General features: G+C 40.5%; 1 protein-coding gene across 6 annotated transcripts in view; it reads left to right on the top strand.

Moving 5' to 3' along the window:
- dlg2 (discs, large homolog 2 (Drosophila)) overlaps positions 1-23,231 on the top strand; it is an 823,880-nt gene that overhangs the window by 780,180 nt on the left and 20,469 nt on the right. For all 6 annotated transcript variants that reach the window (XM_072263309.1, XM_072263307.1, XM_072263311.1 and 3 more), the window contains 5 exons: positions 728-827; positions 2,132-2,173; positions 2,679-2,729; positions 3,338-3,439; positions 17,706-17,878. In XM_072263309.1, the coding sequence (XP_072119410.1) occupies positions 728-827; positions 2,132-2,173; positions 2,679-2,729; positions 3,338-3,439; positions 17,706-17,878 (468 nt within the window). The remainder of the gene's footprint in view (positions 1-727; positions 828-2,131; positions 2,174-2,678; positions 2,730-3,337; positions 3,440-17,705; positions 17,879-23,231) is intronic.

Genomic DNA, 23,231 nt, shown 5'->3' with positions numbered 1-23,231 from the left:
TCTTGCATCACGGGGAACCATTAGGCATGAAACTAACAGAGTCACTAAAAGCAATCTGATTTCACTTCCCTTTCACTCAATGGAAATTAATATTGAGCAGTTACTATACTGCAATACAAGTATTAATACATAGTGTCAAATTGAAAATCTACTCTAACATTATTTAATATAGAATTTCATGAATAAGTGTGCTTTACCTGCCAGAGGAAAATACCTGCATGCCCACCCTAACATTATGTCCACCCAAATATAAATACAGATAATCACTGACAGCATGGTTATGTTCCCTATATGTTCAGTCTTTGACAAAGTTGTCTCTTAACAGTGTGCATTAATGTGTCATGATAATACCCTATGATTAATATTTTTGCATTGCTTAACTTTAAAAGATACATTAGGAAATTTTGAAGTTTACGTATAATGTATTTAATATTCCAGATTAATTACAAGCCTTTTTAATCAAAACGTTCAGTGGACTCTTGGAGTGGAAATATTTTGCAAAGACCAAAAAGGCTCAAATATACTTAAATAGGGCTCAAATTTTCCAGACTACACCATCCCCAATAAAACTAAAAGTGAGCTTGATCTGAGTTTGATATAAGATGGCTCATATGTATTAAGTCACTTCTATTACTTCCACTTTTACAACCTGTGAGTTTCTCAGCATGAGTATGACAACATTTATTGTAGATGTCCCTGTTTGCCCCATGCCTTTTCTCCTTCACAGTCATTCAATGACAAGCGTAAAAAGAACCTCATCTTTTCACGAAAATTCCCATTCTACAAGAACAAGGACAACAGTGAGCAGGATACCAGTGATCCAGAACGTAAGTAGGCTTAAGAGGCAGCATAGCTAAGAGTGCACTCAGTACAACCACATATATGCACACTCACGCAGAGGTAGGTGAGGCTATACTACTGTGACCAATGTGTGACAGCAATCTGGATCCCATCATTATTTTGTCCCACAAAAGGCAAACTTTTTATAAATGGGTATGAGACTGTGTCCCTTTTTTTAATCAACCTAAGTACATTGTATTTCATAACAAATAGACGTCTGGCCATATACTGGTCAGAATTTCAGATTGTTTGCAATTTTCAGACAATAGGTGCATTATTCTGAAATTTTTCTGTTTTAGCTATCATCCTGCTGCTTTAATAGCATGTTCATCTATTTACCATATTCACAAAATATAAAACCAGATGGTACACCTGAGCAAACACTCTCAATCTATTTGTTGACAGTTCAGAATGAAATACAGTTTGCATTTAGGAACCAAAGGGATACTGTCTTTGAATTATACCATTTTGGTATGTGTTACTTGAAGCAAATTAAAATTCTGAAACAAATATGGTTCTGGCACAATACCACGTGCAGGTGTAAGTGGGCTCCTGATTGGCTTATCTGCATGGTCTGTCATGGTAGTATTCAATTCAAATCCACTGACTTCTTCCTTCCTCTTCTGCGGTTATTCTTCCTGTCTTTGCTTGCTGTCTGGGGACTACTCTGCAGGAGATCCCCGGGTTAGCCGACGATGGTTATGGAACAAAGACTCTGAGTAAGTTCTGAAGAATGACCAGAATAACACGTCACTGTGTAATTACCTTTCTTTTAATTATTATTTGCATAAATCCCCAAGGAGAATCCCAGCATGTAAAAATGGAGCTTAGAAGGAAACCCGATATAAATCGTCAAACGTTTTCAGTTTCTTTGTACTTTTGCATGAGTAATTGAAATTGATGCTCAAATTCTGTCCAGAGTATCTCTTAGAATGTGTTTACTTGTCTTAATGACATTCATTGTTTATATTACATTAATTATTTTGTGCTTGTGCTGCTGGGGTGCACAGCACCATGTACAGTCAACAGTATCCAGAATCCTGCATCGCTCCTCATTCCCTTCTGCACTTTGCAATACCCCCTATCTACCTCCACCTCCTCTTGCCAAATGAAAACTATTACTGCTGCTCTTTTAATTGCTATTTCTCTACCAAAGCTCCTTTATGTTTTAATTATGTACATTTCTGTTATGCAGCATGTATACAATTTCCTTTCCGAAAAATAAATTCCCTTGGCATTGTTTTCTGACATTTTTAAATGGACTTCCTAATATGATTTATTATTATTTCAGAACATGTTACTTCAAATGCCAGTGATAGTGAAAGCAGCTACAGTAAGTTTATTTTGTTTTTGAGTCTTATATTTATTTCCTCCTTACAGGACTCACTGAAAATTTATTATTAGACTGAACAATTTACCACAACACAAATGAATATTGGATGTCAAACCTCTGGTCCACTTTTACTAAATGATGCAATATTTATTTATTCTTTTGATAGCTATGAAATTGTGTAAAGAATTTTTAATTACATTTAAATTCAGATTTAGTCATCAAAACTTTATCTTCCAGAGTTGATTTCTGTTGCACATTTTGTTCATTCAATTCTTTTCTTCTGTAGATAGTCAAACAGCTACTTGTTTTCAAATATTTCAATATAAATAATGTTTTGTTAGAAAAATGAGCACTTTGCAAAGTGTATTCATCTCAAAATATCCATGAGAGATCTTCAATTTATCTTTGTATATAAAGAGATGTACATTTTTTTTTAATTTGTGTGAGTGAGCTTACTATTTTTAAGAATAAAGAACAAAGTACACTTGTGTTTGTCTTCTCTCAGGGGGACCAGAAGACTGCATTCTTTCATATGAACCAGTCATGCAGCAAGAGAGTAAGTCAAACAGAATTATACATTAAAAGCAAAAGTTATTATTGCTCCATCACTGGTTTTTGTGAGTAGGTTGAGCAAGTCACAGTACTTCAGATATATTCTTGTAAAGATGCAGAGGTTAAAAAAGAAATTCAATGCACAGCCATTAATGCTAGTTGGGATCTGGAATCTGATATGAATAATAATTAAATCTCACCATTGGCATGTGAATAATGAGTCTAATAGCTATTTTAGAGAAATAGAAAACAAACAGTAGATTTCATTTGTAATTCTCTGATTTTAATATTTTTGAAGATGTATCATCTCAAATCTTTACTTTTATACTCATTGCCCTCATACAATTCAAATTCTATTTCCCATTTCCATGTTTTTTTCAGTCTCCAAACCTAATTTTACATGTACACATTTACTAGTATATGGATATTTTCTTGGAACGTTTTTCCACTTATGTATTAAATTGTACTTATCCACAATTTTAAATTGTAACCTTTATCTATTAAATATATGTAGTACAGTAATATTAAGAAATAATAACTCAACAAGAATAAAGTGTTTATTAAAATGATGTTAAATGACTTTATGGTAACATCTATTGCTTTGTATATCAGTTAATTACAGTAGACCTGTCATTATTCTGGGTCCAATGAAAGATCGGGTTAATGATGATCTGATATCAGAGTTCCCAGACAAATTTGGCTCATGTGTACCACGTAAGTAATACATCTAATTTAATAATTTGTGATTATAAACTCAGATGTTGACAATTGAATATATTGCTGAATGTGTGGGATTTCAAGTCTCTTGTGTTAAGAAAGATAGTTAACAACATTAGGGTAACTCCTGTGCAGTGCAGATTATTATTCCACAAGTTCTTTTCTACACCTCTTCCTCCACATGGTACTATAATCTTATTTAATTCAGAAGCTACGTGGCGGTGCTGGGAGTAGTCACTGGTTTAACAAAGGATTCATTTGCACTTATCTTTACTTTCATTAATGCCCTGTTTTCATCTTGTATGTTAGAAAGTATGAACTGAATCAGACCATAACAATTTTTTTTATCTCTATCACTGCTGTCAGTAAAGGCTTACAAATCCATACTCAGAAGAAATAACCCTGTAAAACCTCAAGAAAGAGAAAAAGTTTACAACCAACCAAACGCAATTGAGGAATAGGCCTTCTGTCAGATTTCACAAACAATTTCAAATACTTATACAGTAAGCAAGGTTGGGTGCTCAAGGCTGTTGAGTGAGAGAATAATGGGATTTGCAGTGTGTGAATCACTGAAGGACAATGATCTATTTTGTTAGGATGTACAGAAGCAAATAGAAAATTGCAATCTATTGTTAAGACGATTAAATAAGAAGCCTTTTTATTGGGCGGTGTTGCAGATATTGGAAATTTAAAGCATAAACAGAAAATGACAGAGCAATTTAGCAGATCAGTGTTCAAGCAGAGAGAACCAGAGTAGACATTTCAGGTTAATGACTGCATCAGGATTTGGAAAAGTGAGGAAACATGGAATTTAAGCTACAGAAAGTGAGAGGGGGGCCAAGAGAAAGCAGTAAATGCCTGAGACGGGTGAAGACTAAAGCTGTTGAGGCAGTCATTCATTTAAACTAGACACTAGAATACTAGAGCACAGTACAGGCCCTTCAGCCCTAAATGATGTGCCAACCCATATATTCCTTTCAAAAAAAGTACTAAACCTACACTATGCCATAACCCCTCTATTTTTCTTTCATCCATGTGCCTGTCCAAGAGGCTCTTAAATACCCCTAATGTTTTAGCCTCCACCACCATCCCTAGCAAGTCATTCCAGGCACCCACAAACCTCTGTGTAAAAAAAACTTAGCCCTGATGTCCCCCTAAACTTCCCTCCCTTAACTTTGTACATATGCCCTCTGATGTTTGCTATTCATGCCCTGGGAAACAGGTACTGGCTATACAGCCTATCTATGCCTCTCATAATCTTGTAGACCTCTATCAAGTCCCCTCTCATCCTTCTACGCTGCAAAGACAAAAGTCCCAGCTCTGCTAACCTTGCCTCATAAAACTTGTTTTCCAATCCAGGCAACATCCTGGTAACTCTTCTCTGCACTCTCTCCATAGCTTCCACATCCTTCCTATAATGAGGCGACCAGAATTGAACACAATACTCTAAATGTGGTCTCACCAGAGATTTGTAGAGTTGCAACATGACCTCTCTACTCTTGAACTCAATCTCCCTATTAATGAAGCCTAGCATCCCATAGGCCTTCTTAACAATCCTATCAACCTGGGCAGCGACCTTGAGGGATGTATGGATTTGAACCCCCAAGGTCCATCTGTTCATCCACGCTCTTAAGTAACTGGCCATTAACCCTGTACTCAGCCTCCTGGTTTGTCCTTCCAAAATGCATCATGTCACACTTATCCGGATTGAACTCCATCTGCCACTTTGCTGCCCAACTCTGCATCCTGTCTATATCCTCTTGTAACCTTCGACAACCTACAGCTTCATCCACAACTCCTCCATCTTCGTGTCATCTGCAAACTTACTCACCCATCCTTCCGCCTCTTCATTCAGGTCATTTATAAAAATCACAAAGAGCAGGGGTCCCAGGACAGATCCTTGCAGCACTCCACTAATCACTGACCTCCAGGCAGAATACTTTCCTTCCACTACTACCCTCTGCTTTCTTCCTTTAAGCCAATTTTTTATCCAAACAGCCAAGGTTCCACTGATCCCATGCCTCATGACTTTCTGGATGAGTCTCTCATGGGAGACCTTGTAAAATACCTTGCTAAAATCCATGTAGACCACATCTACCGCCCTACCCTCATCAATTTCTTTTGTTACCGCTTCAAAAAACTCATTTAGGCTCGTGAGGCATGACCTTCCCTTCACAAAGCCATGTTGACTGTCCTTGAGTAGACTGTACTTCTCCAAGTACTCGTAGATCCTATTCTTAAGAATCCTTTCCAATAGTTTGCAGACCACTGACGTAAGACTCACTGGTCTATAGTTCCCAGGATTCTCCCTATTACCTTTTTTAAACAAGGGAACTACATTTGCCATTCTCCAATCCTTCAGCACCTCCCCTGCAGCCAAAGAGGATTCAAAGATCATAGCTACTGCTCCAGCGATCTCTTCTCTCACTTTCCACAGCAACCTGGGGTATATCATGTCCGGCCCTGGGGACTTATCAATCTTGATCTTTTTAAGAAGATCCAACACTTCTGCGTTAATCTCCACATTGTCCAGCACATAGGCCTGTTCTATTTCGACCCACCCTTATCAAGGTCCTTTTCACTTGTGAATACTGAAGCAAAGTAGTCATTTAGGACAATTAAACAAATAGAAAAGAGAGAGAAAAAACAAATGAACAAATTGAAACTGAAATATACAGGAACATCTGAAGAGAAATAACAAAATTGGCTACCTGTAATTGATAAATTCAATATTGAGGTGCAAGGGCTGCAAGGCACTTAGATAGAACAAATTTGTATCATTAGAACAATGAAAGTATCTAAAAACAGAAACATCAGTGTGGGAATGAGATGGACATTTAGTAAAATAGGCTGAATAGTTAAGAATCACAGATTTTCCTCCCTTAAAGACAGTGGTCCCCAACCTTCGGGCTGCGGACCGATACCGATCCGCAAAGAATGCAGTGGTGCAGCGGTATCCGGAGCGCACCCAGCACATCTTTAAGAAAAAAGCCGAAATAAACAAGCTAATTAATTAGGTGCCGCCCGGCACGTAAATGTGGGCCCAGATCAGAGGTGATTGCCGATTGCGTCGCCTCTGATCTGGGCCGACATTTATGTGCCGGGCGGCACCTAATTAATTAGCTTGTTTGTTTTGGCTTTTTTCTTAAAGATGTGCTGGGTGCGCTCCGGATACCGCTGCACCACTGCATTCTTCATGGCAATGTATCGGTCCGTGGCCCAGAGGTTGGGGACCACTGCTTAAAGCCATAAACAAACCCATTAAGATTTAAGACAATCTAATACCTTTACCATTTATTCCTACTGACTTAATTTTATTTTCTCGTTGTTATTTTAATTCCTTGTATCATAGTGACGGGGGAAAAGACTCGCTGATACATGAGGTGTGAGCAAAACTGCTGGAGAGTTATCAGACCTATAAGATTTTTTTTGCTGTGACTATGGTACCTCCCTGCATTAACTCCTGGATAGTTTAGGCCTCCCTCCAGGAAAATACACCTATGCTTTGCTTGTTGACTATTACTGGTTAAACTACAGTGTTTATTGTTCCACAAGCTATTCCTTTCTCTTTTTCTGTTTAACCAGCCAAACTATTGTTATTAAAAATAAGACAAAAGCCACAATTGATTGTAATTAGTTTGACAAAGGTAATGTTTTGATTATATTGCATAGATATATCATGTACTATTTTGTTTTAAGCTAAACATAAATCAAGTCATTTTAGAACATATTTATTGTATTTTTTTTCTTATTCCTATTTCTAATTCTTGGAATCTGCTTCTTCAAAGCTTGAGGATTGTTAAATTAAGAAACTGGGAAAAAAAAGCTCTCCTTAAGCAGGGTACCAATTGCCTTAATACAGTGGGAACTCTGAAATACCTGGACTCTTTTTATTCACAGACAATTGAAGTATTAAGAAGGTTATTTATTGGGAATGACCTCTATTTGTTTGACTAATATAATGTTTTTATCCTGAGTCTTGCAGTAATGGTTGCAGTTGCCAACCAAAAACTGAATAATTGCAACTAAAAATGAAAATATATTTGCAGGTCTGCATAATATTTTATCCTTTGGAAGTTTCTGAATACATACCCAGACACTCTCTCTTAACATCAAACGGTTCTTATTCAAACTTTGCATGTTAATACCAATGTCTTATGCAAAATGTCTGTATGCATTTTCCACCATCTAATTACCTAGGACATTTCTATTGATGATTATTTCTTTACTTCCCTGTGGAATCCGTACCATCACCCATCATTTCTTGCTTGACTTTGTGTTGACATTGCCATCTTTGCTCTAATGACTGTGCTTCTGATACCATCTCTCTACCGAGACTAGAAAGACTCAACGGTTATCCCACTTCAAAAGCAATCATTGAGATTTCCAAAGATAGTTTATAATAAATGTTATAGACATTAATTTACAGTACACTTTGAACCAAGTTCTCATAGAAAGTGTGGCTGCTGTGATAAATTTATATAATACTGAAGTCTAAAAATTCCAGAGTAAAAAAAGCCTCTGCTACAATTTGTGCAACATAGTAGCACAGCTGATAGATACATTGCCAAACAGCCCAGGTGACCCAGTTTCAATCCTGACCTTGACTGTTGTCTGTGTGGAGTTTGCATGTTCTCCATGAGACCACTTTCCAAACATTTCCCAAAAAGATTAGGGATTGCTGGTTTAAGTTGAATTGCCCCTAGTGTTTAGGTCAGTGGTCAGAAGATTTAAAAGGACAGAAATCCTGCTTCGGGTTTAATTCAGAGAAGGAAGTCTGAGAATCGGAGCGGGAGTGCGGAGGAAGCCACTTTTGAATTTTTCAGGTTTTCTTCCATTGGCGTTCAGAGGGGCGGGACTGCGCAGGCGTGTGACATCGGGCAGTGAAGCGCGGAAGATTTAAAAGGAACAGAGCCTTATACAGCGGGCAGCATAGTTTGCAGGTGGCAGAGTGAGCCAGGAGCAGAGTGAAGGCTTAAGGGCTTCGGCTCAATGGGCTTAGGCGGAAACGGGCGAGATGAGGAAGGTTTGGTATTCATTTTTTGTTGTTATTTGAGGAGAGGAGCAGTATGAGTGTGAGGGCAGCTTGTTGTTCTCAGTGCCGGATGTGGGAGGTCCTGGAGTCTCCAAGCCTCCAGGACGTCCACATCTGCGCCAGGTGCATCGAGATGCAGCTCCTAAGGGACCGCGTTAGGGAACTGGAGCTGCAGCTCGATGACCTTAGTCTGGTCAGGGAGAGTGAGGAGTTGATAGAGAGGAGTTACAGGCAGGTGGTCACACTGGGGCCACGGGAGGCAGACAAGTGGGTCACGGTTAGGAAGGGTAAGGAAAAGGGTCAGGTACTAGAGAGTACCCCTGTGGCTGTGCCCCTTGACAATAAGTACTCCTGTTTGAGTACTGTTGGGGGGACAGCTTACCTGGGGGAAGCGACAGTGGCCATGCCTCCGGCACAGAGTCCGGCCCTGTAGCTCAGAAGGGTAGGGAAAAGAAGAGGAGGGCAGTAGTAATAGGGGACTCAATAGTAAGGAGGTCAGATAGGCGATTCTGTGGACGCAGTCCGGTGACCCGGATGGTAGTTTGCCTCCCTGGTGCCAGGGTCCGGGATGTTTCTGATCGCGTCCAAGATATCCTGAAGTGGGAGGGTGAGGAGCCAGAGGTCGTGGTACATATAGGTACCAATGTCATAGGTAGGCAAAGGAAAGAGGTCCTGAAAGGAGAATATAGGGAGTTAGGAAGGGAGTTGAGAAAAAGGACTACAAAGGTAATAATCTCGGGATTACTGCCTGTGCCACGCGACAGTGAGAGTAGGAATGCAGTGAGGTAGAGGATAAATGTGTGGCTGAGGGATTGGAGCGCGGGCAGGGATTCAAGTTTTTGTATCATTGGGACCTCTTTTGGCGCAGGTGTGACCTGTACAAAAAGGACGGGTTACACCTGAATCCTAGGGGGACCAATATCCTGGCGGGGAGATTTGCGGGAGTTACTTTGGTGACTTTAAACTAGAATGGTTGAGGGCTGAGAATCAAATTAAAGGGACTAGGAGAGAGGAGGTTAGTTCACAACAGGGGGATGGGAACAAGTGCGGAGAGACAGAGGGGTGTAAAATGAAGGTAGAAGCAAAAACTGGTAAGGTGAAAAGTAAAAGTGGCAGGCAGGCAAATCCAGGGCAAAAATCAAAAAGGGCCACTTTTCAACATAATTGTATAAGGGCTAGGAGTGTTGTAAAAGCAAGCCTGAAGGCTTCGTGTGTCAATGCAAGGAGCATTCGTAACAAGGTGGATGAATTAAAAGTACAGATTGTTATTAATGAATATGATATAGTTGGGATCACAGAGACATGGCTCCAGGGTGACCAAGGATGGGAGCTCAACATTCAGGGATATTCAATATTCAGGAGGGATAGACATGAAAGAAAAGGAGGTGGGGTAGCATTGCTGGTTAGAGAGGAGATTAATGCAATAGAAAGGAAGGACATTAGCCAAGAGGATGTGGAATTGATATGGGTAGAGCTGCATAACACTAAGGGGCAGAAAACACTGGTGGGAGTTGTGTACAGGCCACCTAACAGTAGTAGTGAGGTTGGGGATGGCATTAAACAGGAAATTGGAAATGTGTGCAATAAAGGAACAGCAGTTATAATAATGACTTCAATCTACATATAGATTGGGTGAACCAAATTGATAAGGGTGCTGAGGAAGAGGATTTCTTAGAATGTATGCGGGATGGTTTTTTGAACCAACATGTCGAGGAACCAACTAGAAAGCAGGCTATTCTAGACTGGGTATTGAGCAATGAGGAAGGGTTAATTAGCAATCTTGTCGTGAGAGACCCCTTGGGTAAGAGTGACCATAATATGGTGAAATTCTTCATTAAGATGGAGAGTGACATAGTTAATTCAGAAACAAAGGTTCTGAACTTCACGAAGGGTAACTTTGAAGGTATGAGACGTGAATTAGCTAAGATAGACTGGCAAATGATACTTAAAGGGTTGACGGTGGATATGCAACGGCAAGCATTTAAAGATCACATGGATGAACTACAACAATTGTTCATCCCAGTTTGGCAAAAGAATAAATCAGGGAAGGTAAGTGCACCCATGGCTGACAAGGGAAATTAGGGATAGTATCAATTCCAAAGAAGAAGCATACAAATTAGCCAGAAAAAGTGGCTCACCTGAGGACTGGGAAAAATTCAGAGTCCAGCAGAGGAGGACAAAGGGCTTAATTAGGAAAGGGAAAAAAGATTATGAGAGAAAACTGGCAGGGAACATAAAAACTGACTGTAAAAGCTTTTATAGATATGTGAAAAGAAAAAGATTGGTTAAGACAAATGTAGGTCCCCTACAGACAGAAACAGGTGAATTGATTATGGGGAGCAAGGACATGGCAGACCAACTGAATAACTACTTTGGTTCTGTCTTCACTAAGGAAGACATAAATAATCTTCCAGAAATAGTAGGGGACAGAAGGTCCAGTGAGATGGAGGAACTGAGGGAAATACATGTTAGTAGGGAAGTGGTGTTAGGTAAATTGAAGGGATTAAAGGCAGATAAATCCCCAAGGCCAGATGGTCTGCATCCCAGAGTGCTTAAGGAGGTAGCCCAAGAAATAGTGGATGCATTAGTGATAATTTTTCAAAACTCTTTAGATTCTGGACTAGTTCCTGAGGATTGGAGGGTGGCTAATGTAACCCCGCTTTTTAAAAAAGGAGGGAGAGAGAAACTGGGGAATTATGGACCGGTTAGCCTAACATCGGTGGTGGGGAAACTGCTAGAGTCAGTTATCAAAGATGTGATAACAGCTCATTTGGAAAGCGGTGAAATCATTGGACAAAGTCAGCATGGATTTGTGAAAGGAAAATCATGTCTGACAAATCTCATAGAATTTTTTGAGGATGTAACTAGTAGAGTGGATAGGGGAGAACCAGTGGATGTGGTATATTTGGATTTTCAAAAGGCTTTTGACAAGGTCCCACACAGGAGATTAGTGTGCAAACTTAAAGCACACGGTATTGGGGGTAAGGTATTGATGTGGATAGAGAATTGGTTGGCAGACAGGAAGCAAAGAGTGGGAATAAATGGGACCTTTTCCGAATGGCAGGCAGTGACTAGTGGGGTACCGCAAGGCTCAGTGCTGGGACCCGAGTTGTTTACAATATATATTAATGACTTAGATGAGGGAATTAAATGCAGCATCTCCAAGTTTGTGGATGACATGAAGCTGGGCGGCAGTGTTAGCTGTGAGCAGGATGCTAAGAGGATGCAGGGTGACTTGGATAGGTTAGGTGAGTGGGCAAATTCATGGCAGATACAATTTAATGTGGATAAATGTGAGGTTATCCACTTTGGTGGCAAGAACAGGAAAACAGATTATTATCTGAATGGTGGCCGATTAGGAAAAGGGGAGGTGCAACGAGACCTGGTTGTCATTATACACCAGTCATTGAAAGTGGGCATGCAGGTACAGCAGGCGGTGAAAAAGGCGAATGGTTTGCTGGCATTCATAGCAAGAGGATTCGAGTACAAGAGCAGGGAGGTACTACTGCAGTTGTACAAGGCCTTGGTGAGACCACACCTGGAGTATTGTGTGCAGTTTTGGTCCCCTAATCTGAGGAAAGACATTCTTACCATAGAGGGAGTACAAAGAAGGTTCACCAGATTGATTCCTGGGATGGCAGGACTTTCATATGATGAAAGACTGGATCAACTAGGCTTATACTCATTGGAATTTAGAAGATTGAGGGGGGATCTTATTGAAACATATAAAATCCTAAAGGGATTGGACAGGCTAGATGCAGGAAGATTGTTCCCGATATTGGGGAAGTCCAGAACGAGGGGTCACAGTCTGAGGATAAAGGGGAAGCCTTTTAGGACCGAGATTAGGAAAAACTTCTTCACACAGAGAGTGGTGAATCTGTGGAATTCTCTGCCACAAGAAACAGTTGAGGCCAGTTCATTGGCTATATTTAAGAGGGAGTTAGATATGGTCCTTGTGGCTAAAGGGATCGGGGGTATGGAGGGAAGGCTGATACAGGGTTCTGATCAGCCATGATCATACTGAATAGTGGTGCAGGCCCGAAGGGCCGAATGGCCTACTCCTGCACCTATTTTCTATGTTTCTATTTTTCTATGGTAGAATTTGGGAAGAGTTTATAGAAATGTGGGAGAATAAAATGGGTTAAAGTAGGATTTGTGTAATAGTGGGCATTTGATAGTCAGTGCAGACCCAGTGAACTGACGGGCCTTTTATATGTGGTATCTCTCTGTGATTTTCTGGCAAACGTATGTTAGCAACCAGCACCACACAACATGCACCATGTGGACTGAATCAAACTGGATTTAGCTCAGTGTCCTTGGTCTCTGCTCACCAGCACTTATCTGCATTAGGTGTGAAATGAACTGACTCTCTGCATTCAGTAGGTAGAGGCTTCTGCAACAAGTAGCTTTAAAGCATATTTTGAAGTTGAAAGAAAACTGTTAAAAAACTAATATACAAGTACGTTGTAGGGCAGAAATGCACTGCTTGTCCTAAAATTGTTACAGCTTTCCCATTACATTAGCCCTTTTAATGCCAATAATTAAATACTTAGGAATCACTGTTCTTATGTGCAACAATCTGGGGTAAAGATTTTGTTCTTAGTGTTGTGGGTCCAGTGCACAAATATCTGAAAGATGTGTAACAAAGGCTTATGCTACTGTATACAGAGTTGTAGAGAGCAAGAGCATCATAGAGCACAGAAGCCAGCGCTTTGGCACACACTGACCATGCTGACTACCGATCCATACCAATTGCATTTTTCAGCACTGGGCCCATACAATTTTGTGCCGTGCTTTTTTTTCAAACACGTGATAGTGCCTGTCTCCACAACCCTCTCAGGCAGTGTGTTTCAGATTTTAACCACCCTATGTATGAAAAATTCTTCTTCATATCTCCTCTAAATCTTCTACCCCTTACCTTCAAACAAGTCTTGGTTCTGGACACCTTTACTAACAGGAACAGTTTCTCAGTATATACCAATTTAGTACCCATCATAATTTTGAATACTTCAATCAGCAGCCCCCCAATCCCCTTTACCCTTCTGTTTCATTGAAAACTAACCTTGTCTATACAGTCTCAAACCTAAAAAAAATATAATTCCCATGGCTCAAACGCTCTATCTCAGGTAGCATCCTGCTGAGTCATGTCTTCACCTTTTCCAGTGCAATCACACCCATCCTCTAAATGACAAACAGAGCAGCACAGGTATTCAACTATGGCCTGACTAATATATATTGCACAATATCTTCCCGTTCTTACATTTAAAGCCAAGGCTGATGAAGCTTAGTATCCTATATACTTTCTTAGCCAGCTTTATTTTTAACCTATGTTGTTGCCTTAAGGGATTCCTGGGCATTTACACCAAGGTCCCTCCGTCCCTCAGTTCTCCCTGTGACCCTATCATTCATTAGTTCTCCCAAAATACATCATCTCATATTTTTGCAGAACTAAATTCCATCTGTCATTTCTCTGCGCAGCCTACCAATTCATCAGTTTACAACATGATTATGAGAGCAATGTTTAACAAACATTTATACAGGCACATGGACAAGCAAGGAATGGAGGAATATGGACCATGAGCAGGGAGATGGGATTGGTTGAGATTGGCACAGGCACCGTGGGTTGGAGGGCCTGTTCAGTTTTCTTTCAGTATCAACAACACCACTAACTTTTGTGACACCTGCAAGTGTATTAATACATTTCCTACATCCAGATGGTTAATATCTACAAGAATAGGCAAGCATTCCAATACTGATCCCTATGGTACGCTAGTACTCCACAGGCTTCCAACCATAAGATCAGCCATCTTCCCAATGAATTTTGGATCAGATTAGCCAAATGGCCCTTAATCCCATGGCTCTTACCTTACATTTGAAACACTGTCAAAAGCCTTACTATAGTTGATGTAGTCTATATCAACCACACCACCTTCATTAATGCAGTGTTATTTTTTTTAATCAGTCGAATTATTTAGAAAGGATTTCCTTTCAATATAGCCATGCTGACAATCCTTCATTAATCTTTGACTCTCCAAATCCAGATTAATCTTATACTTCAGAATGTTTTCTCAATAATTTTCCTACCACTGATGTTAGATTTACTGGCCTGTAAATAGCTCTGCTGCTCTTCTTGAATAAAGCCTTTGCTTTGGACTCCAGGCAGATTTTGAGTGGTTGATTAATGAGTGCCATGAGAAATCTTAAAATGTTTCTATCAAGTAATAGCAAAGTCTTTTATCATAAACATACTGAATAGTCTCAGTGAGCAAGTGAGTAAGAAATAGCTGTGAGAATGAAAGTTCAAAGATAATGATAACCAGGGGTTACATATGCTTCTATGTGCTAAAACGCTTGCAAATAGATTTTAATCCTATCAGATTGGTGCTTTTATCTTGATTTAATTTAATAATGATTATCTTTACAATCCAGATAAAATCTAAGTTCTGAACCATACAATATTAAGGAAATACCGTACATAAAACATCATTCACATGATACTCTAGCAATCTCTTCAAACAGATTGGTAGAATTACTGAGTGAGACCATATCAGTGAAGTACAAATTGTTATTCCTCTTTCTGGAGAACTCTCTGACCTTATCCTCGTTATTACCTATCAGCCAGCGAGCCTTGACTGCTGAATCTCTTGGCAAGATTGTGCATTGTGACATAGGATCATCTTGACTGAGAGGGCTATATGGAACCAAGGCCAACAGCTGCAGCCTCTGGGGGAGAATTGCATAGAACTAGTAGAACAGGAAAAAGCACATGGAAGGCAAGTTAAAGGGTTGTATGAGAGTGAGTGTTCAGTGCTATAAATAATTTTGCTCTTGGATTTGATTGAATGTATAAAAATGTTTGGCATATTGATTTATGTGTTTCAATAACATAGAGAAGGGAAGCACTGTTACTGTTGGAATTGGGAAATCTATTCATTTATGATAATGCTTGAGAAGTGGAAATGGCTGGGGAATCAGAATTTATTCCTCATCTAAAGTTGTTACTGAGTGTAGTGAGGAGTCATCCTCCTGTCCAGTTAATAAGCTTGTGGTGAGGGAGTTCTAACTGTTCTGTGAATGAGCAATCACAAAGGAAATGAAAAATGCATCCACAGGGGAGAAAATCGTGTGACTTGGAATTTACCTTCTGGATGTTGGAGTAACCAAACAACAGGTCAACGGTTTTAACATAAGTAATATGCCAGTGTTAGACTGTGGTGAAAGCTCAGGGAGCTGGGGTAGATAGTGCAGTGTGCTGATATCTGTTCATCACAGTTCTTGGACTCCAGGTATCTCTTAGAACCTGCGCCTGACCAACCAGTATCAGGAAAAGATGAGACTATCCCGACTGCATCTTTGAGCCATTCATTGGAGGCAAACACTATTGCTTCTGTTAGCAACCTGAGTAATGATAGCCATATACCTGAAAAAGTAAATACAGAGCAACATTGCACAAATAATTTGAGTAAAGTTGTGTGAGCCAAAGGTCTCATGCATTTGTTAAAAATCCCGACCAAATATTATCAGGAAGTGAAGAAAATGACAGCAATCAGAATCTTTCAAAACCTGATTACATCTACATTTATACGTATGTCTCTAAATATTTCTTAGAAGTATCTTTTATATTGAGAAATAGTTATTTACAACTAGATTTGTATCAACTCACCCTTGACTGCTTTGCATTTCTTCAAGTTTAGATTGCATACTATCGAGGTTTCTGATTCATCAATAAATAATTTTATTTTTATTTTAATTGTCAGGCTAGTATATGTCTCTTTCTGTCTTTTCTCAAATGTAACAAAATTAGTATCCTTGCCATTATATTGTGCAATATATATTCTAATGAAAAATTACAGAATTTCTGATGCCTGAAACAAGTTCTTGATTTTTTTTCCCCTCTGGAGAGTCAGTGTATTTTAATAGGATTATGAGACGTGTAGATAGCATAGACAATAGGAATCTTTTTCCCAGGGTAGAAATGTCAAATATTAGAGGATATACATATAAAGTGAGAGGGAGAAGTTTAAAGGAAATGAGCAGAGTCCTGACGAAGGGTCTTGGCCTGAAACGTCGACTGCACCTCTTCCTAGAGATGCTGCCTGGCCGGCTGCGTTCACCAGCAACTTTGATGTGTGTGGCTTGAATTTCCAGCATCTGCAGAATTTCTGTTGTTTGAGCAGAGCAGGTTTGTTTTTCACAAAATAGTAGGATCCTGGATAAGGCTGCCATGGAAGTTGATGCAATAATGGCATTTAAGTTTATAGATAGACACGTGAATATGCAGGGAGTGTAGAGATATGGATTATGTGCAGGGAAAGAAATTTAATTCAATTCAGCATCATGTTCAATGCAGACATTGTGGGCTAATGGACCTATTCTGAATTCGTACTGTTCTATGCGGTTTTTGATTTATTTGTTTGGGGTACTGTAGTCTGACCAGTATACCATAGGAACTTTTATGGAACTTGATTTTAGGACGGTGCAATTCACCATGAAATAGAATCATGATTGCAGTAACATTGCTGAAGGTTGGAATCTCATGAAAGAAGATCATCAGGCAGATTTACCCTTGTACTTTGCAGCCCTTGGCTGACAAAACGTTCTTATAGAAAATATTGGCAGGATACCTATAATAGAATAAAAACAAAATGGTTAAAATATGTTGCTTTTAGGGGTGAGCTAATGTCTCAAGCTCAAATACTTTTGGGACTAATTTTTGGCAAATCAGAATCAGTGTTACACTTTAATGATGTTGGTTTAATATAAATATTCTAATATAATCAGGTTGCTTACTTAGAAGTGCTCATTAACAGACTGGTATTGTACTTAAATATTCTTTCACTTTATAAGTTAAAAATTTCTAAGGCATAATTTACTGCTAATCAATACGTGGTATGAAGCAGCTACTCCTGTGTGTATTAGGAAGCCCACCATGTTTTGAAAAACTGCTCATTAGTATTCAGTCGTATGGTCTATAAATTTGTTTCAAATTTTCTGTGGTAGATGACTTGATCAAGCTAATTACAAAAATCGTTTCCAGTATTGTTTTGGATTTATACTCCTTATATTCTTTTCAAATGTGGATTTTGATACTAAAATTTGCAGCGTCACATGCAATTATTTATTTACTTTTTATGAGCTTGTCATAGTTGCAACAGTTAAAACAGACATTGATATGGAAGTGAACTGGTAGTCTGCCTTTTGAAGTATTTATTTTCTCTTCATAAACAGACACTACAAGACCAAAACGTGATTATGAAATGGATGGAAGAGACTATCACTTCGTTACTTGTAGAGATCAGATGGAAAAGGATATCCAAGAACACAAATTTATTGAAGCAGGACAATACAATGATAATCTATATGGAACTAGTGTCCAATCTGTAAAATATGTGGCTGAAAGAGTATGTTGTTTACTTTACTTTTTAAGAAAACAATATTCTGGGGTACAAATTCTGATGACAATTTGGGGTTAGGGCAAAAATGAGAGACGTTAACCTTGCTTTTTACAGCAACATCAAGCCCTCCTGAATCAAATGTCCTTTGTTTCAAAGTTAGAACAAAGCCCTATGTTATTTTTTTGCTTTGGGACACAGAATACCAGTGTTTTGCTGATTATAGAAATCACATTTTTTCTCTGAGGTAGGAATATGACTCTATATGTAATCTGAAACACTCTGGACAATTGATTGCTGATTCCAGAATTTTATCCAGACAATATTAAGCAGAAATAAATCAAACAATAATTTGACACCTTTAAACAATTTTCTTTCAAATTGTTCAGAAACATTGTAGCAATCTAGTCAAGGCCAAAACTACAATTAATACTTTTGATTTACAAATCTATGATCCAAAGTACATATTTTTATATTAATTACATTTCGTTCAGTTGACACACATCTTAATTTTGAAGCAAATAGGAACTGATACCAAATACCCATATTAAAGTAGGCAAATTGATTACCTGTTTGATTATTTTTTAACACCAATTAAAATAAGACTTTAAATCTGTAAACTTACAGGGAAGTTGACTTCAGTAATTTACAATACAAAGGGTTCAGCTATTTTTATTATGACTTATAACCACCGAAAACTCTGCTACCTCTCCTTCTTATTCTTCACTGACAAGTCATGGTTTCCTTTATGTAATTATTGTGTACAGTTTTTGTCCATCTTGGGATAGGAGAATGATGAGAGATAGAAATTTCTCATTGCATTGGTGGTAGATGACTTCTGATATTTTTCAGAGTAAGTAAAAGTAGCAAAAATAACAATTATTGATGACATGATAGAAACTTTGTTTATATACTATGTGTCAACAACAATAATAGGTCATAGTTTATAACAATAGCTTAGTGGCATTCATTACACTTGTGATAGTATTTCCCACATAACTACAGTATCTATATTTCCAAATGTATTACTTTGATTCAGCTTGGGATGATGTGAATACCTCAAAGTACAAACCCCATTTCCAGAAAAGTTGGGATATTTTCCAAAATGCAATAAAAACAAAAATCTGTGATATGTTAATTCATGTGAACCTTTATTTAACTGACAAAAATACAAAAAAAAGATTTTCAATTGCTTTACTGACCAACTTAATTGTATTTTGTAAACATACACAAATTTAGAATTTGATGGCTACAACACACTCAACAAAAGTTGGGACAGAGGCATGTTTACTATTGTGTTACATCACCTTTCCTTTTAATAACACTTTTTAATCGTTTTGGAACTGAGGATACTTATTGTAGTAGATTTGCAATTGGAAATTTTGTCCATTCTTGCTTGATATAAGACTTCAGCTGCTCAACAGTCCGTGGTCTCCGTTGTCTGATTCTCCTCTTCATGATGCGCCATACATTTTCAATAGGAGATAGATCTGGACTGGCAGCAGGCCAGTCAAGCACACGTACTCTGTGTCTACAAAGCCACGCTGTTGTAGCCCATGCAGAATGTGGTCCGGCATTGTCCTGCTGAAATAAGCATGGACGTCCCGGGAAGAGACGTTGCCTTGATGGCAACATATGTCTCTCTAAAATCCTAATATACGCCTCAGAGTCAATGGTATCTTCACATACATGCAACTCACCCATGCCATGGGCACTGATGCACCCCCATATCATCACAGTTGCTGGCTTTTGCACCTTTCACTGATAACAATCTGGATGGTCGTTTTCATCTTTGGCACAGAGAACTCGACGCCCGTTTTTTCTGAAAACTAGCTGAAGTGTGGACTCATCTGACCACAGCACATGGTTCCACAGTCTTTTGGTCCATCTGAGATGAGCTCGGGCCCAGAGAACTCGCCAGCATTTCTGCATCGAGTTGATGTATGGCTTCCTCCTTGCGTAATACAGTTTTAAGTTGCATTTCTGGATGCAGCGATGGACTGTGTTGAGTGACAATGGTTTTCGGAAGTACTCCCGAGCCCAGGTGGCTATATTTGTCACAGTAGCATGACGGTTTCTTTGGCAGTGCCGCCTGAGGGCTCGAAGATCACGTGCATTCAACAGTGGTTTCGGACCTTGCCCTTTACACACTGAGATGTCTCTGAATTCTCTGAATCTTTTCATAATATTATGTACTGTAGATGTTGAAAGACCTAAATTCTCTCCAATCTTGCATTGAGAAATGTTCCTTTTGAACTGACTAACAATTCTCCCACGAATTTTGGCACAAAGGGGTGAGCCACGACCCATCCTTGCTTGCAAAGACTGAGCCTTTGATGGACACTACTTTTATACCCAGTCATGATACCTCACCTGCTACCAATTAGCCTGTTTAATGTGGAGTCTTCCAAACCGGTGTTACTTGAATGTTCTGTGCACTTTTCAATCTTATTTTAACACTGTCCCAACTTTTGTTGAGTGTGTTGCAGCCATCAATTTCTAAATTTGTGTGTATTTACAAAATACAATTAAGTTGGTCAGTAAAACTATTGAAAATCTTTTCTTTCTACTTTTGTCAGTTAAATAAAGGTTCACGTGAATTAACATATCACAGACAACAGGAATTCTGCAGATGCTGGAAATTCGAGCAACACACATCAAAGTTGCTGGTGAACGCAGAGGCCAGGCAGCATCTCTAGGAAGATGTACAGTCGACGTTTCAGGCCAAGACCCTTCGTCAGGACTAACTGAAGGAAGAGTGAGTAAGGGATTTGAAAGTTGGAGGGGGAGGGGGAGATCCAAAATGATAGGAGAAGACAGGAGGGGGAGGGATGGAGCCAAGAGCTGGACAGGTGATTGGCAAAGAGGATATGAGAGGATCATGGGACAGGAGGCCCAGGGAGAAAGACAAGGGGGCGGGGGAACCCAGAGAATGGGCAAGGGGTATAGTCAGAGGGACAGAGGGAAAAAAAGGAGAGTGAGAGAAAGAAAGAATGTGTGTATAAAAATAAATAATAAATAGGGTACGAGGGGGAGGTGGTGCATTAGCGGAAGTTAGAGAAGTCAATGTTCATGCCATTAGGTTGGAGGCTACCCAGACGGGATATAAGGTGTTGTTCCTCCAACCCGAGTATGGTTTCATCTTTACAGTAGAGGTGGCCGTGGATAGACATGTCAGAATGAGAATGGGATGTGGAATTAAAATGTGTGGCCACTGGGAGATCCTGCTTTCTCTGGCGGACAGAGCGTAGGGGTTCAGCAAAGCGGTCTCCCAGTCTGCGTCGGGTCTCGCCAATATATAGAAGGCCACATCGGGAGCACCGGACACAGTATATCACCCCAGCCGACTCACAGGTGAAGTGTTGCCTCACCTGGAAGGACTGTCTGGGGCCCTGAATGGTGGTAAGGGAGGAAGTGTAAGGGCATGTGTAGCACTTGTTCTGCTTACAAGGATAAGTGCCAGGAGGGAGATCAGTGGGGAGGGATGGGGGGGAACGAATGGACAAGGGAGTCGCGTAGGGAGCGATCCCTGCGGAAAGCCGGGGGGGGGGGGGGGAGGGAAAGATGTGCTTAGTGGTCGGATCCCGTTGGAGGTGGCAGAAGTTACGGAGAATAATATGTTGGACCCAGAGGCTGGTGGGGTGGTAGGTGAGGACCAGGGGAACCCTATTCCTAGTGGGGTGGCGGGAGGATGGAGTGAGAGCAGATGTGTGTGAAATGGGGGAGATGCGTTTGAGAGCAGAGTTGATGGTGGAGGAAGGGAAGCCACTTTCTTTAAAAAAGGAGGACATCTCCTTCATCCTGGAATGAAAGCCTCATCCTGAGAGCAGATGCGGCAGAGACGAAGGAATTGCGAGAAGGGGATGGCATTTTTGCAAGAGACAGGGTGAGAAGAGGAATAATGCAGATAGCTGTGAGAGTCAGTAGGCTTATAGTAGACATCCGTGGATAAGCTGTCTCTGGAGATAGAGACAGAAAGATCTAGAAAGGGGAGGGAGGTGTCGGAAATGGACCAGGTAAACAAGGGCAGGGTGAAAGTTGGAGGCAAAGTTAATAAAGTCAACGAGCTCAGCATGTGTGCAGGAAGCAGCGCCAATGTAGTCGTCGATGTAGGGAAGGAAAAGTGGGGGACAGATACCAGAATAGTTACGGAACATAAAGCCAACAAAAAGACAGGCATAGCGTGGACCCATTCGGGTGCCAATAGCTACACCTTTAGTTTCAAGGAAGTGGGAGGAGCTGAAGGAGAAATTATTAAGAGCTCGTTGACTTTATTAACTTTGCTTCCAACTTTTTAAAGAAAGGGGCTTCCCTTCCTCCACCATCAACTCTGCTCTCAAACGCATCTCCCCCCTTTCACGCTCATCTGTTCTCACTCCATCTTCCCAGCACCCCACTAGGAATAGGGTTCCCCGGTCCTCACCTACCACCCCACCAGCCTCCGGGTCCAACATATTATTCTCTGTAACTTCTGCCACCTCCAACGGGATCCCACCACTAAGCACATCTTTCCCTCCCCCCCCCCCCGCTTTCCGCAGGGATCACTCCCCTGTCCATTCGTCCCCCCCATCCCTCCCCACTGATCTCCCTCCTGGCACTTATCCATGTAAGCGGAACAAGTGCTACACATGCCCTTACACTTCCTCCCTTACCACCATTCAGGGCCCCAGACAGTCCTTCCAGATGAGGTGACACTTCACCTGTGAGTCGGCTGGGGTGATATACTGCGTCTGGTGCTCCTGATGTAGCCTTCTATATATTGGCGAGACCCGATGCAGGCTGGGAGACCGCTTTGCTGAACACCTCATCTCTGTCCGCCAGAGAAAGCAGGACCTCCCAGTGGCCACACATTTTAATTCCACATCCCATTCCCATTCTGACATGTCTATCCACGGCCTCCTCTACTGTAAAGATGAAACCACACTCAGGTTGGAGGAACAACACCCTATATTCCGTCTGGGTAGCCTCCAACCTGATGGCATGAACATTGACTTCTCTAACTTCTGCTAATGCCCCACCTCCCCCTCGTACCCCATTCGTTATTTGTTTTTATACACACATTCTTTCTTTCTCTTGCTCTCCTTTTTCTCCCTCTGTCCCTCTGACTACACCCCTTGTCCATCCTCTGGGTTCCCCCCCCACCTTGTCTTTCTCCCTGTCCCATGATCCTCTCATATCCCTTTTGCGTATCACCTGTCCAGCTCTTGGCTCCATCCCTCCCCCTCCTGCCTTCTCCTAAAATTTTGGATCTCCCCCTCCCCCTCCCACTTTCAAATCTCTTACTAACTCTTCCTTCAGTTAGTCCTGATGAAGGGTCTTGGCCTGAAACGTCGACTGTACCTCTTCCTAGAGATGCTGCCTG

This window comes from Mobula birostris, chromosome 7 (assembly GCF_030028105.1).
Source record: "Mobula birostris isolate sMobBir1 chromosome 7, sMobBir1.hap1, whole genome shotgun sequence".
Lineage (NCBI taxonomy): Eukaryota > Metazoa > Chordata > Chondrichthyes > Myliobatiformes > Myliobatidae > Mobula > Mobula birostris.
This window is presented reverse-complemented; position numbering and strand designations above follow the sequence as displayed.